This window comes from Penicillium manginii (assembly GCF_028828005.1).
Source record: "Penicillium manginii strain IBT 31320 chromosome Unknown utg000009l:1.0-3297300.0:1.0-3298630.0, whole genome shotgun sequence".
Taxonomy (NCBI): Eukaryota; Fungi; Ascomycota; class Eurotiomycetes; order Eurotiales; family Aspergillaceae; genus Penicillium; species Penicillium manginii.
Genome location: NW_026643110.1, coordinates 2,127,851 through 2,142,358, shown reverse-complemented (window position 1 = coordinate 2,142,358; position 14,508 = coordinate 2,127,851). Strand labels below are relative to the sequence as shown.

The 14,508-nt window shown below is 49.6% G+C and overlaps 4 protein-coding genes across 4 annotated transcripts; all 4 read left to right on the top strand.

Moving 5' to 3' along the window:
- Nucleotides 1-594: 594 nt before the first annotated feature.
- N7533_012517 (WW domain protein) lies at nt 595-4,370 on the top strand (the record flags this gene model as incomplete). The annotated part of the gene is made up of 3 exons (XM_057109167.1): nt 595-690; nt 719-3,180; nt 3,263-4,370. 3 exons carry the CDS (start codon nt 595-597, stop codon nt 4,368-4,370), a joined length of 3,666 nt encoding a protein of 1,221 aa, XP_056954268.1.
- A 3,098-nt stretch (nt 4,371-7,468) lies between these two features.
- N7533_012516 (uncharacterized protein) lies at nt 7,469-7,819 on the top strand (the record flags this gene model as incomplete). The annotated part of the gene is made up of 1 exon (XM_057109166.1): nt 7,469-7,819. One exon carries the CDS (start codon nt 7,469-7,471, stop codon nt 7,817-7,819), a length of 351 nt encoding a protein of 116 aa, XP_056954267.1.
- Nucleotides 7,820-9,244: 1,425 nt separating this feature from the next.
- Nucleotides 9,245-10,797, top strand: N7533_012515 (NAD-dependent succinate-semialdehyde dehydrogenase; the record flags this gene model as incomplete). The annotated part of the gene is made up of 2 exons (XM_057109165.1): nt 9,245-10,623; nt 10,674-10,797. 2 exons carry the CDS (start codon nt 9,245-9,247, stop codon nt 10,795-10,797), a joined length of 1,503 nt encoding a protein of 500 aa, XP_056954266.1.
- A 1,000-nt stretch (nt 10,798-11,797) lies between these two features.
- On the top strand, nt 11,798-14,460 carry N7533_012514 (Zn(II)2Cys6 transcription factor; the record flags this gene model as incomplete). Its single annotated transcript, XM_057109164.1, has 10 exons — nt 11,798-11,853; nt 11,910-12,029; nt 12,092-12,291; nt 12,351-12,482; nt 12,536-12,650; nt 12,703-13,081; nt 13,139-13,412; nt 13,466-13,641; nt 13,710-13,890; nt 13,955-14,460. The coding sequence occupies 10 exons, from the start codon at nt 11,798-11,800 to the stop codon at nt 14,458-14,460; spliced, it is 2,139 nt and encodes a 712-aa protein (XP_056954265.1).
- Between the last annotated feature and the right edge of the window lie 48 nt (nt 14,461-14,508).

Genomic DNA, 14,508 nt, shown 5'->3' with positions numbered 1-14,508 from the left:
TATGATGTGTGTATGTATAGAAACGAATTGTAATGTGCCATGGACAGAACTGAACTGAGCTATTACTAGGGAAGTCATGTAAACAGAGGAACTGTATTTAGCGCCTATACTAACTACACTCCACTCATACTATATTAGTGTAGAGTGTATTCACCAATGGCAAGCTATCACAATAGGCATCAATATCACATCAACTCATCACACACTGCGGGGTCTAACTTGGCGCCTAACAGTATCTCTTCTCTTCTTCCCCCCCTTTATCCTGGCTTTTTTACCTAGGTACTTCCAAGGTTTTTACTTTTACTTTTACTTTTTACCTTTTACTCTATACTCGTGTTCTGACTTACTCACAGCCCGATTTATTTTTATCTCAGATCGCTGCCTGATCCCCCCCTATTCAGTGCATCCCCCCCCCCACTCTACTTTTGTTAGTCTCCGCCCCTCGCAGAACAGCCATCCGATCGCTGCCACTGCCACTGCGCGCTTAGCTCCGAGTGATTGGGTAGACCTAACGCACTCGCAGTTTCAGCCCAGTTTGACTCTCTCGCATTCTGCAACTTCTCTTCACGTTTCGTCTGTCGCCAGTTCGCCATTATGGACGGTGATAGCCGTGGTATTCACCCGGATGAGGAACTCTTCCTCAACTCCCGACCCAACCCACATCAGTCCCAGGCACAGGCACAGGGACAAGTCGAACCCCTCCGAATCAATAAAAGAGACTCGACCTCCCCCCTCGGCATCAACATCCCCTCCCCCCGCACCACTCCCATACCCCGACGACCGTCCTCGTCCCATGCGCAGCTCGAGTTCCAACGATAGTCGTCCAGCCGATAGATATGAAAGATACACCTCGCCACCACCGGCTGGATCCGGTTCTGGTTCTGGCTCCATGAGCCCCGCAGATTATCCCCCGGCTTTGCGTCCCCGCGATGGCCAGCCCAGAGTCGCAACACTCGCTGAACGAAGAGGCGCTGCCCCGCCAGAATCACCCATCGCAGGACCAGATGCGCTCGTCTATCCTCGTCCCCCGCCCCAGTCCTCGGATGCGCCGGGCCAACAGAGCCAGAATCAGAATCAACCATACGACTACCGTCAACAATACTACCCACCCCCACAAAGCTCCACCCCACGCCCACCCTCATCCCTCCAACCACCCCAGTCCGGAGGCGGAGGCGGAAGTGGAAGTGGAATAAACCGCATCAGCTCAACAGCATCAACATCAACAACCCGCGCCCAACGTGGCTCACCCCCGCCCCCAGAAACGCCCATCGTCGGACCAGGCCAGTCCTCGGCCTCGGACATCGAGTCCCGTTTCGCTGCGGCCGGTATCGCAGGCACGTCCACTTTATCCGGGATCCAGTCGCAGAATCATAATCAGAATGCTGCGGCGCAGAGACGAGCTGATCAGTATGTTGGTCAGCAGCCTACTTTTCATCAGGCCGGTGCGCCGGTGAGGCCTTGGACTCCGACTGAGCAGCCTGGTTCGCAGCCTCATGGTCCGCCGACGGTTTATCAGGGGGATGAGGTTGTTAGTGGTGGGCAGGGACAGGGACAGGGCCAAGCACCGGCGCAAGCGCAGCATCCGGGGCAATATGGGAGTCCGCCTCCAACACACCCGAGTCAGTATGGGAGTCCATTGCAGGCTCATCCGGGTCAGTATGGAAGCCCGTCTCCGGCCCAAGGAGCTCAAGCTGTTTCGCCGCAGCAGCAGCAACAGCAACAGCAACTGCCGCCGAGAGGCACAAATGCAAATGCCTTGGAGAACGATATGGATCGCATGCGCATTAGCGAAGAACCTCCCCCAGCTTACTCGAGTGTTTCTGGCGCCTCGAATGGATATCCGAATGAAAAGCCAGGCGCTGGGGCAGGTGCTGCCGCCGCTGGGCACCCAGCAGCAGCAACAGCTACAGCAAACCAACCTCATCCCTCTACTATTGGAGCTGCTGCCGCTGTTACTGCCGCCGCTGTAGGCACATCTGCCTCTCCCGCACCGTCTTCAACACAAGACCATCCCGCCTTCGCGAATGACCCCAGACAACAGCAGAATATGGGCCAGTCACCTCACAATTCCGCTCCCAATGGCCCTGTCCAGTCTGCGTATTCCCAAGCAACTGTGGCACAAATTGCCTCCCCTGCCCCGAGCGGTCTTCCTCCAGCTTCTCCCCCACCACTGCCAGAGGGCTGGATTGCGCACATGGATCCGAACTCAGGCCAGTATTACTACATCCATCTTCCAACCCAGTCCACGCAGTGGGAATTCCCGAAAGGTCCTACGCCATTGAACCTCAACGAGACCCCGCTGTCGCCCGTAGGCAGCGTGTACAGCAGCCACCCTCTGACTTCCCCAGGCCTTTCGGCATTTGGAAAGCCGCTCGCCTCTCCTGGTGCACCCATGACCCCTGGCTTCGAAAGCCTCCAGTCCCCAATGACAGGATTCTCAGGCCCGCCTCCGAGCAGCGGCATGGATCTGTACAAAACCGCCCCCACAAACGGCGTCTACTTTGGCCCCTACCTCCGCTACACGAACATGGACCTCGAGCGTGGATTATGGCTGGGCTCCATCCTACTCGTCACAGACGCAGCCCAACCACCCACCATCCACTGTCATCAAAGCGTCGACCTATCCCCGAACCCAAAACAACTCAAAGCCATCAACATCGCCGCCCACCAGCGCTGGACCTTCTACAAATACGAAATCGAAATCCAAATGGACGACGCCGGCTCAGCAAAATGGACATACGCCATAACCTCCCACCTAGGCTGCACGCGCTACGAATTTCTAGTCGCAGGCCGACACGAAACAAACTGGCGCTTCATCTCCACCTCAGGCAACGACTTCTCGTTAAACGTCAACGCGAATGAGCGCGCGAGACTGGGTGGTGTGGGCTTTATGTGGAAGGACATCATGACAAAGCATAATGAGATTGGAGGATTCCATGCGCAGCTTTGTCTTGGCGGACAGATCTATGCTGATCGCATGTGGAAGGAGATTCCTTGTCTCAAGCAGTGGTTGGCGATTAGTGGGAAGGAGGCGAGGAAAAATGCGCCGTGGACGGCGGCGAATCAGCAGGATGTTTCGCATGCTTATTTCCATTATTATACCAGTCATTTTGACCAGCCGTATTTGAGGGAGAGCTTTGCGCAGATCCCTTATGTTTGTCAGATTGATGATCATGATATGTATGTCCACCCCCCTCCCCCGGGATCATCCCCTCTGCCAGTGAGTGAGTGAGTGATGAAACATTGGCTAACATTCGCACAGTTTCGACGGCTTCGGCTCATACCCCGAACACATGCAATTCTCCAACATGTTCAAAAACATCGGCCGCATCGGAATCGAAATGTACCTCCTCTTCCAACACCACACAACCCTCGACATCCTCCGCAACGTAAACACAGACATCGACCTCTTCACCATAACCGGCACAGGCTGGCACTTCGTCAAATACCTCGGTCCCGGCGTCGTCGTCGTCGGCCCAGACTGCCGCTCAGAGCGAAACCCCCACCAAGTAATGGCAGGCCCAACCTATCAAGGCCTCTTCCCAAAGATAGCAATGCTCCCACCAAGCGTTCAACACTGTCTCTGGATGATCTCCATGCCGCTCATCTACCCACGCCTCGAGACTGCCGAACACATCGCGCAAACCGTAACAACCGGCAAACGCGCCGTAACAGGAACATACAACCTCCTAGGCAAAGTAACCAGCAGCGTCGCCGGCGTCGTCGGCGCAAAAGAATTCGTCGGATCAGGCTTCGACTCCGTCAAACGCGCCGTCGGCAAATCAGGCCTAATGGGCGGCATCCTCTCCCCATTCGGCGAATTCGACCTCATGGACGAACTCCGCGACCAATGGACCCACGAATCCAAAGATCTAGAACGAACATATCTAATCCGCACCCTGCAAGGAATCGCACATCAAAAAAGTATACGCATGACGTTTCTCTCCGGCGCAGTCAATGTCGCGGGCGCGGGATTAGTCCATGATCCTGCTAATCCGTCCGATCACAAGACGATGTATCAGCTCATCGCGTCGCCGGTCGTTAATACTCCACCGCCAAGCTATGTGATTAAACTCCTCCACAGCCACGGTAAACCGCTCTACGTGCCTGCGAACGGGCACCGCTCGAGTAGCGCGCCCACGGATACGAAGGAGGATATGATGGAGATCTTCCAGACAGACGTTAATGGGCAGAATCGCGAGTATAAGAAACTCATGGGGCGGAGGAATTATGTTGCGATTGTGGCTTATGATCCTGATGTTGCGCAGGGTGGGCCTGGGGCTGGGCTGGCGCAGCAGCATCTTGTTCCGGGGGGGGAAGTTGAGTCTTGCCGCGGACTTTATGGTTCAGGGGGATGGGGCTTATGCTAGTGTTGTTAAGTTTGGGCCGGTTATTGTGCCGAGTTTGGAGGCTGGGAGGTAGTGTGCGGTGGTGCTTTTGTCTTTATTGGATGTCTTGGTTCATTGTCATTGTCATTGTCATTGCTGGTGCTTGTGCTGGTTATGAGCTTTATCTTCCCATGTTTTATTTTTGTTTTTGTTTTATAGGATATGATATGAATTTTACGAGTTTATTTACAGCGTTCTTGTTGTTTATCACCTTCGATCCGAGTCAACATATCTCTTTCTCATTCGGATCGTGTCCATATGTTCGTATGAGCACTAGTATTTATTGAATTTGTTGACTTGACGTTAGGCGCTCATTAAAGTCTGCGTATATGCTGCCTTCTTATCTACACATGACGAGCAAGCTCTCTGGCGATGTCAGTACGCTGGATATTCCATTCCAACAAGTTAGATTGGAACTTGAACCTTGGAATATAATACTGCTAGCACTTCTATCAATGTAATTACAGCATTCCATGGCGGCAATCGACCATTGTTTCTGCCAAGCTTCCAAGCTTTATCAACTTCAAGTTGAACTTGAAGACCAAGGCTTCATATTCCAGCCCTCGGTGGACACTACTCCACTACTAGTAGGTACCTATATATATTGCTTAATCCTGATTCTACTAGTACGGCTCCGTGGTTGTTGAGGGTACTAATTCAAGTTATATCGCTCGGTACTAGTAGAACACTGGGAAGATACCGAGAGGTTGTATAATATTTACCAACCTATACTACAATTGGCACCTAGGCATGCTAGCACTCACCAACCTGAATTCGATGTATTACTAGTACTAGTTATTACCCTCGGGACACATTCTCATTTCCTAAAGAATTTTCACCACGTACGACGAAGGAGCAGACTGAAGCTATTTTCTAAACCACTGCCCCTGGTTTACTGCCGGCTTTTGGGTCATAATTTCTGCATAATAAATAACACGATCGAACTGGTATCTGGTGGGAATATTTTCTATCCGCCTTGTTCTGATGTCTCTACAGCGACACACCGACACACCGCCAGACAGTGATACCGCTGAAATCCGATAGAATAAGACAATTGCCTTCAGCGCTGCACGCATCGCAACAATACCCTTTGGACTCTTCGCATATTTCGACAGTCGATGTTGGTTGGAACTGAACTGATCGTCCGACTCCGTTATACTACTAGGGCCAGGGACAGGGCCAAGGACAATGATGGACTTTGTCTGTCCATGGGGTGCCGGTGTCCAAATCGGTGATTATCGACGGGAACTTTCGACGCAACTGTCTATTCTGAAGCATACCCTCATAGTTCAAACGACCGCCATCCGGGCTCATCGTAGTGAGAAAATTCAGTTGGCGGTGCTATTTCCTGCGCATCTTCCATGTGCTTCATGACAAGATTAGTCGACCGGCTATACTGGAGCTTGTTGATAGTGTAGTTCCCATGACATCGAACGGAACCAAGCAGTATTCTTCGAAAATCCGCTGGTGTCAAGGATCTCGTGTATTTTCGTGGTCATATTCTCAACGGATCGCATTCAGCCTTCGCAGCATCGCAGCAAGTAACGAAGATTGTAAAACCAGTGGGACTAGGTCGTCAGTATTTCGAGTTAAGAACTCGTTTTCTGGTAGAGCTCCGAGGAGGCGTTGATGTAGCGGCGTCGCTCCCCGCTGTAGCACGTGGTTCGTTGAACCTGAGATTCATATTCTCGAAAGTATTCTATAGGCTGTGTGGAAGCGCACGGTAGCAGCGTAGTTCCAGAAAAAAAAAACAGAAGACGGTTGGAAAAATAACTTCTTTGTATGTGACTGGGCAAGAGGGGGCTAGGTAGACGATACTGAGCGACGAACAGAGAGGGATGATTGCGTGCGAACGAGTAAAAAGGATGAAGCTGAAGAGCAATTGGGAGGGAAGGAGAATCGTATATCAGCTGATTGAAGCAACAACAAAGTTGGAAAGAGCTCAAAGAGGAGGTAGCGACCCCTTCAAGCTCTTATACGACGTGCTAATTTGTTATGAGTTTGTTCTATAGTGTTCTTTTATTTATCTCCTCCCAGCCAACATATCTCTTTCTTGTTTCAATCGTATCAATGACCAGGTGCGTTACTGGTAGTATAAGCACCTGCACTTATCGAATCAGCCGAGGTTAGGTACACAACCAAGTCCGAGTCTGCGTAGATCATGATGCCGCCTTCTGCATGGATAATGAGCAGTCTGGCGAGATCATCACACTGGATATTCTGCTAGTGGGAATCTGCCCCCTTCGATAAAGCCAATCATATTCCAATCCTTAGGTTTGCGTTGTACGATAGCGCCAACTTGAACATGAAAACATCCTCGATACCACGGATTTTACGAGTACAGGGAGTTGAATATGTACTCTCCAATCCCGTATTCATGCAGGGGAAATGCTGTCGGCCTTTCGTATTCCAGACCTCGCTCATTTGTGTATAACCCTTCGCATGGCGTCACTTTAATTCATCACGCGCCTTGTCTTGGCTCTACCCGCCATTGGCCGAATGGGTCGATTCGACTAGGGTAAAATCATCAATCGCGATGATCAACGCCAACTTCGACGAGAGGCACCTAGTACCAGCCAAGCGCAAACTAAATTCGCGAGCATGCATCAATAGCCAGGAACATCGGAGGTCTGCTACCATTCAGGGGGGTTGGGGCATTATCTCCCCGGAATGTGAGTGGGCCGGACCCTTTTGGCGTGCTTAAAGCTTATAATCACGTTGAACTCGATCGAATGAATGAAGACAAATATGATGAACGTGGTCCTTGGCGTCTACCTTTGAGATTTTCTTTTTCTCGCTTAGTATGAAAACTTGATCTCGATTTATACCACCAAACTCTCTGTTCAGCACGACGATCAATAATGAGATAAACCACAATAGTTATTGCGCCTTCATTCGCATCCCAATTCCTCGCACCCCGTATATTCGCGATGGCTGAAGATAAATAGGAGGCAGGCCGCCAGCTTTGTTGCCATACGATCTACTGTTTTCCTAAATTCTCGGGCTTTTCTATCGTTCCTTCACTCCAAGTTATATCTCTGAATCTTACCTTTGTCGATATACATATCAATCAAAGCACCATGCGTTTCGTTCCTATTCTCGTCGCCTCTTTGGCTAGCATCTCCCTCGCTGCCCCTGCCCCTGCTAAACGCCAGGAGGCCAGCTCGGATCCGCTTAGCCTGGGCCCAACTGTCGAGGACATCACGAACCAAGTCACCGGCCTCGTCGGCTCCATCCTCAAACGCCAGGAAGCCAGTTCCGATCCCCTTTCCTTAGGCCCCACCATCGAAGATGTCACGAACCAAGTCACCGGCCTCGTCGGCTCGATCCTCAAACGCCAGGAGGCCAGCTCGGATCCGCTTAGCTTGGGTCCCACCGTCGAAGATGTTACAAACCAAGTCAGCGGCCTGCTAGGGAAGAGCTCCAACTAAATCGGTACAGACTTTCCACCTCTGTCTAATGTAAGTAACTCTTCGATCTTGTACTAGCTCTCGCTGATTTATAAGCTCCTAGATTCAATTCGCTCTACTTTGGACAGCGGCTGTAAGCGCGACTCGATTCGGACTTGAGGCTAGCTTTCTTGACTGTACCTAATGCTCAATATAATTTAATCCAGGAGAGTATAGTAGAAATTCCCGAAAGACATTACTTGAAGTGTATACGGAGCGCAAATTTAAGGCTGGGTCCTCTAGATTGAAGTCGACGCTGGCGGTTTTCCTTCTTTCCTACCAGGAAAACAGGTATTTCCAACCTTGAAAAATACCATTTAGAGTCTTGGAAACTTGAAGCTATTGGTAGTTGAAGTTCGAAAATTTTTAGCAACTACTAGTACTAGCAGTATAGTAACAACTTGAGCACTACTAAGTGGACACCTCCTTTGGCTATCTGAACGCTCTATCCTGTCTATTTAGCAAAGGTGCTGTATATGTATTACCACGGGGTCGGTCTTAATTAAAATATAGTAGTACTAGTTTATACATACTTCGGTTTTTGGCGACGAGGTGTGGTACGGTAGATATGGCTAGTATAGAATATAGTTTGCTTCTGCTAGTAGGATCTACCCGATCAGATACCGAGGTATACTATTAGTTACTGAGAAAGTTAGCACTGGTAGATACCTACCCGAAGGTGAGAAAGTAGAAACCTGGTCTTCTACTGTAGCTCGCGGTAATACACATACAGCACCCTTTCTAAATAGACAGGATAGAGTGTTCAGATAGCCAAAGGTTGAGATCCTGCATATACATCATCATATCGACCTACTCTGTCGTTTTTGTTGAGACTGGCGTGCCTCAGGCATATATGGATGCCGTTCCTTCTGTTGAGATACCTTCTTCTTTGTATTCCTCCGCCTACCTACCATACCTAGGTATCATCTTTTCATGCATCTATTATTCCAACATCCTCAAGAATTTTTACCAATACCTTGGCTCAGGGCTACCCACTATGCCTGTGGAGAGCTAGTTAGTGCCTCAGGCATCTCTGGCTGCCCTTTCCTAGATAGTTTCGTCCTTAGCTCTCTTCATCTGATCACCAGTTTGGGCCCCAGCTTCCTTCTCCATAGCATCCCCTGACAATGCTGACACCCCCACTCCTCACAGTCTGATATTCCCGAGGTTTTGACCCCGTGTGGAGCCTCAAAGCCCTTCGGTTAGCGCTCGGATGAGAACCCGAGAAGAACCCGAGAAGCTTCCCCTCAACCATTCAAACGTCATGAAGCCTGCCACGATGGATTGGGTTAAATACTTTGGTTTTCGCGAGCTTAAGGGCCGAAGCAAACCCAAATAACTTTTGAACTTCTCATTGTCCTCAATCGATATAGTACCTTACCCTTCGACAAAAACCGACGTTTCAAGATGGCCCCCGCATTCAGCGCAAGCTTGAAGGACCCTAGTCTTTTTGTTGAGAAATCATACATCAACGGCCAATGGGTTCCTTCAGTATCAAACAAGACCTTCAAAGTTTATAACCCTGCCACCGAGGAACTCGTGGGAACAGCTCCTGAATCAAACACCGAGGACATCAACGCTGCCATCGAAGCCGCTGCGAAGGCCTTCCCCACATGGCGCGCTCAGTCAGGACGCCAGCGCAGCCGCATCTTGCGCAAATTCTTCGAGCTTATTGTTGAGAACAAGGAGGATATTGGCAAGATTATCACAGCAGAGAACGGCAAGGCCAAGGGCGACGCCGAAGGAGAGGCGCTCTTCTCTTCCGGATTCTTCGAATGGTTCTCCGAGGAGGCGCCGCGTATCTACGGAGATGTCATTCCTCACAGCAACCCCTCTAGCCGTACACAGGTCATCAAGGAGCCGATCGGTGTCTGTGGCTTGATCACTCCGTGGAACTTCCCCATGGCCATGGGAGCGCGCAAGGTGGCCGCTGCCCTGGCTGCAGGATGCACCGTGGTGATGAAATCAGATGGTCTGACGCCTTTCTCTTCAAACGCTCTGGCCGCTCTTGGCGAGCGCGCGGGCGTTCCCAAGGGTGTCTTCAACGTTGTGACTGCATTGGAAAACACCCCTTCTCTAGGATTGGCCCTTTGCGAGTCAGATATCGTCAAGAAGATCTCGTTCACGGGATCAACACGGGTTGGCAAGCTTCTTATGCAGCAGTCCAGTAACACGCTCAAGAAACTCAGTCTCGAGCTTGGTGGTAACGCTCCTTTTATCGTTTTTGATGATGCCGATCTCGAGACCGCGGTGACTGCTGCTGTTATTAGCAAGTTCAAGGTTACTGGCCAGACTTGCGTATGTGCGAACAGATTTTTCGTCCAGGAAGGTATCTATGAGAAGTTCACCCAGCGATTCGTCGAGGAGATGAAGAAGGCGCAGGTTGGAGATGCCAGTGGTCAAAATGCCGCCGTCACTCACGGCCCTCTGACTAACGGCGTGGGTAAGACACAAGAACATATCCAGGACGCTGTCGGCAAGGGTGCCTCCGTGCTTCTCGGTGGCAAGAGCTTGACATCTCTTGGAAAGAACTTCCACGAAATCACCATCTTGGGCAACACCGACGATTCTATGCAGGTTGGCACTGAAGAGACCTTCGGCCCCGTCGCAGCCCTGTCAAAGTTCACTACGGAGGATGAAGTAGTTGACCGCGCAAACAACTGCGAGGTCGGTCTTGCGTCCTACCTTATGACCAGCGACCTGGGTAAGGCCCATCGTATTTCTGAGCGATTGGAATTTGGAATGGTGGCCATTAACACTGGTGTTATCTCTGACTCTGCTGCACCGTAAGGGAAATCCTTCTCTTTAAGTGATTGCGCTAACTCAACGATACTAGATTTGGTGGTGTCAAGCACTCTGGCATGGGTCGCGAAGGCAGCAAGTACGGCATTGACGACTATGTCAACATTAAGATGATTGTGACCGGCGGGATCAACACCGTGTACTCGTCTAAGTTTTGAAAGAATGGATGGAAATGACAGCCCATGAGCATAGATTGTATATAACGACAACGAGGAAAATGGAAAATGCCCTGGGGGATGGATGGATAGACGAAAATATCTATAGAAATTAATCCAAGTCAATGATCTACCAGCTTTATTTCTCCTCCTTAAGGCAATTGTATCATTCTATAATTACATAGAAGTAGTTACCTAGGCAGCTTCGGCTTTTATAAGGAAACTCTAAGGATTGCCCTGGGGATGCTAATCCCAATTAGAAAAATTTACACAACCTGAGCAGTTTATGACAGCTTACGGGTGTTGATAGTTCTTGAACCACAGAAGCAAAAAGGGGAAACATAAGACAGATGGACCCCAAAGAGTCTCCAGTTCCGACCAGGGTTCTATAGAGGCGGTTCCGTGTTTCCCGATGTTTCCCCGCACCATCTCGGATAGTCTCAGATAGTCTCGGCTTCTTTCCGAGCTCCGATCTCGGGAGACTGCGCAAAGTGACACATCAACATTTCCGGCTGCACACCCGATCCCTGATCCCCTGTTTGTGCGCGTTGGCCAGAAATTCAAGCTCATATATATCGAAGCTTAAAGTAGGCTTTCGCATCAAATGTCTCCTCTCAAAGGTTGTGCCAATTACCCTCTGTCAAGTAGATTTCTTCCCATATTTTCCATTTTGCTTCATTCTTAGAAGGTTATACTATGACACCACTGGATTTGCCTCGTGACATGGTCGCTGAAGCTTACTACAATTAGAAGATTTGCCGACTTCGGGTGTTTGATGTTAGAAAATGACTCGACCAGATTGTGATGGTGGGGAACATAGACTTCCCCAGCCAATGTTCCCGTAATTTTTTGAGTGTGAGGGGAAAGATTTGCCCCCCTCGTTCCCAACCTCGATTACCCACCGCGTAAGGAAATGAGAATGAAAGACACCGATGAGACCTCCTCAGTCGAATTCACCCTGTTTCATTGCTATATCCCTGCCCAGGTGATCTAGCTTCACGCGATGGAGTCACACCAGGGCGCAGAAGGGGCACCTAAGTCGAAACGAACCCCAAACGCGTATGGGATACTAAGTTCAAACATCCATATGGATCAAAATATTAACAATCATCTAGGTGTATCGCTTGTCGACAGAGTAAGATCAAATGCTCGGGCAAGGAACCATGTGCCAACTGCCAGCGGCGAGGAGTGGCCTGTCAATTCGCAGACGCCAACAAGGTCGTAATCGATGAAAGGTTCGTAAATTTGTACAAGTGTCTTGTAAAAGGGATTGACGGGTAATTAATATTTTGCTCAGCTACCTTCAAAAATTGCTCTCTCAAGCAAGGCAAACTGAGGCTCGACCTCAATCTCAATCTCAATCTCAATCCCCACCTCAGCCTCAACCTCAGCTCCAGCCCCAGCCTATTCCACGGCATCGAGAACCATCAGCAGGAGAAAAGCGTTCCGCTGCCTTGGCCTTTGACTCTACCGTTGATTTCAACACCGCTCATTCTGGTAAGCATACCCTATCGAATTCTGTCCGAGAATTCCGTTTGAGCTCAACCTATTTCTAGCTAGCACGGAGCCTCATAAGAAATTCTTACCTCCAGATCACTTAGGGGACCAAGAACGAAGTGTTTGGACCAATCCATTCACTCTGCCTTCTACGACTGTTAATGCTGTCTACAAAGGTAAAATCGGTTGGAGTATGCACAATGTGTCAATCAACAAAGGGACATCATCGCTAATTTGGAGATAGGCTGGCTGGCCCCAACTTCTTTATGGTCTTTGACGACACGACTGTCACTCATGATGGTTAAGAATCTCGATCTCGATCCCTCGTATAAGCTTCCTAGCTCTTCGAATCAGGAAGTGTACCCACTGAGTTGGAAATCCGCTTCACTCGAGGATCCCCCCCGATATCAGTGGTCTCCCTTCGATTGACGACGCTCATTATTTATTCAACACGGTCAAGCACCATCTTGACCAACAGTACCATTTCTTCGACGAAGATGAATTCAGGGCTCATTTGAATGAATTCTACTGTGGAAACTCGCTCAAAAAGGCGACAGAAGATCGTCTTTGGTTCGTGCAATATTTGTTGGTCCTTGCATTTGGAAATGCTTTCCTCCTCCGGTTTCGCAAAAATGGCGAACCACCAGGCTCAAAGTATTTCTTACGCGCCATGGCTCTCTTGCCAGACTACAACGTTCTATGGACTCAAGGTATACAAGCCGTGCAGACCATTGCTCTTGCTGGACTCTACCTTTATTCTTGTGATCATCGTGAGCTAGCAAACGTATATGTAAGAACATATCCTACATTTCCTATCTATTGACCACTTCAAATTGACGGGGCGCAGATTGGCCAAGCCATTAGGATCGCTCAGCTTGACGGTCTGCACACGGAGCTTCCTGAAGCCGAGCTGGGGACAAAAACTGTGAAGCACTGTCGCCACCTTTGGTGGACACTCTACGTGTTGGATAGGCATATATCCTCCTCACTTGGCCTTCCCATGGCCATTAGAGACGAGGATATAACCACCGTTATGACTCAGGCGATGGAGGGCTCGCCACATGACGCTACACTGTGCCTCCACGTCAAGCTGTCATATTTATTCACGTCCATATTGAGTTGTAAGGCCCCGAAGGTCTCTGATGCTGAGCAAAAACTAACATCAATAATCAAGCAATTTACAAAAACGAGAAAACAGAGCTGGGGACATTTCTAGAAAAGACGAGGATGATTCTACAGAAAATGACCCTCTACGCCCGGGAAATTGAAGATATTGTTTCACCAAAAAGCTCTAGCTCGGTGGAGGCAATGTCAAAAGGCACACGGTATATTATACTGCTCTATCACCAGGTAAACATCACCAAGCAACACTCCTTCCAGTTTGGGAACTAATTCTGACATGTCGACACTATGGGCAGTGCGTGGTGGTAGCGACACGGCCTCTTTTGCTTTCTGTCCTCAAGGGACGACTGGAATGGCTGGAACACCGGCAAGATGATTGGGAAAGCTTTTTGGCTCCAACAAAAGCCTTGATATCCACAGGCATCAAGTCCGCAATCAAAACTCTACAAATATTGAGAGATGAGGATAGCCTTCTTGGTAAGTGACTTCCCCTCAATTCCTCACAACCCCTTTCTTACGCAATGTCCTAACCAAACTTCAGAGGTATTTCTCCCATTTGAGATGGAAGTCACATACGGCGCTGCCCTACATCTCATGATGGCAAATACCCTATTCCCCCACGCAACAGAAGGCCAAAGATACGACGGTCAAGAAGCCCACGCAATCCTCGACGAGATGATCTCAAAAGGAAACATGCTAGCAGCCGCGCGAAAAACAGATCTGACGCATCTGGAAGGTCTTTTTCGCGAGCTGGCCATCCGGATTGAGCGATACGGGTTGCAGGAATTGTACCTTGCGACCCCGGATGATGCTGACAATATCGTGAACGCCCACCGCTCTAATATTGATCATTTGGATCATTCGTCAGCTGAGTATATGGCATTAGATACTCATGCGCAGGAACAAGCCATGCAGAGTTACCTTTCGCCCTCGCATGTCACTCACGGTCTTGAGATCTTAGATGATGTTGGAATCTCATCGTATGAGTTTTTATCTATTATTGAGCAGATTGGTGGAGCGGAAAGCAGTTTGTTAGATCTCGGATAGGGATATAATATATCAAACAGCGAGTATTTCCAGGCTTTCGTCATTCAA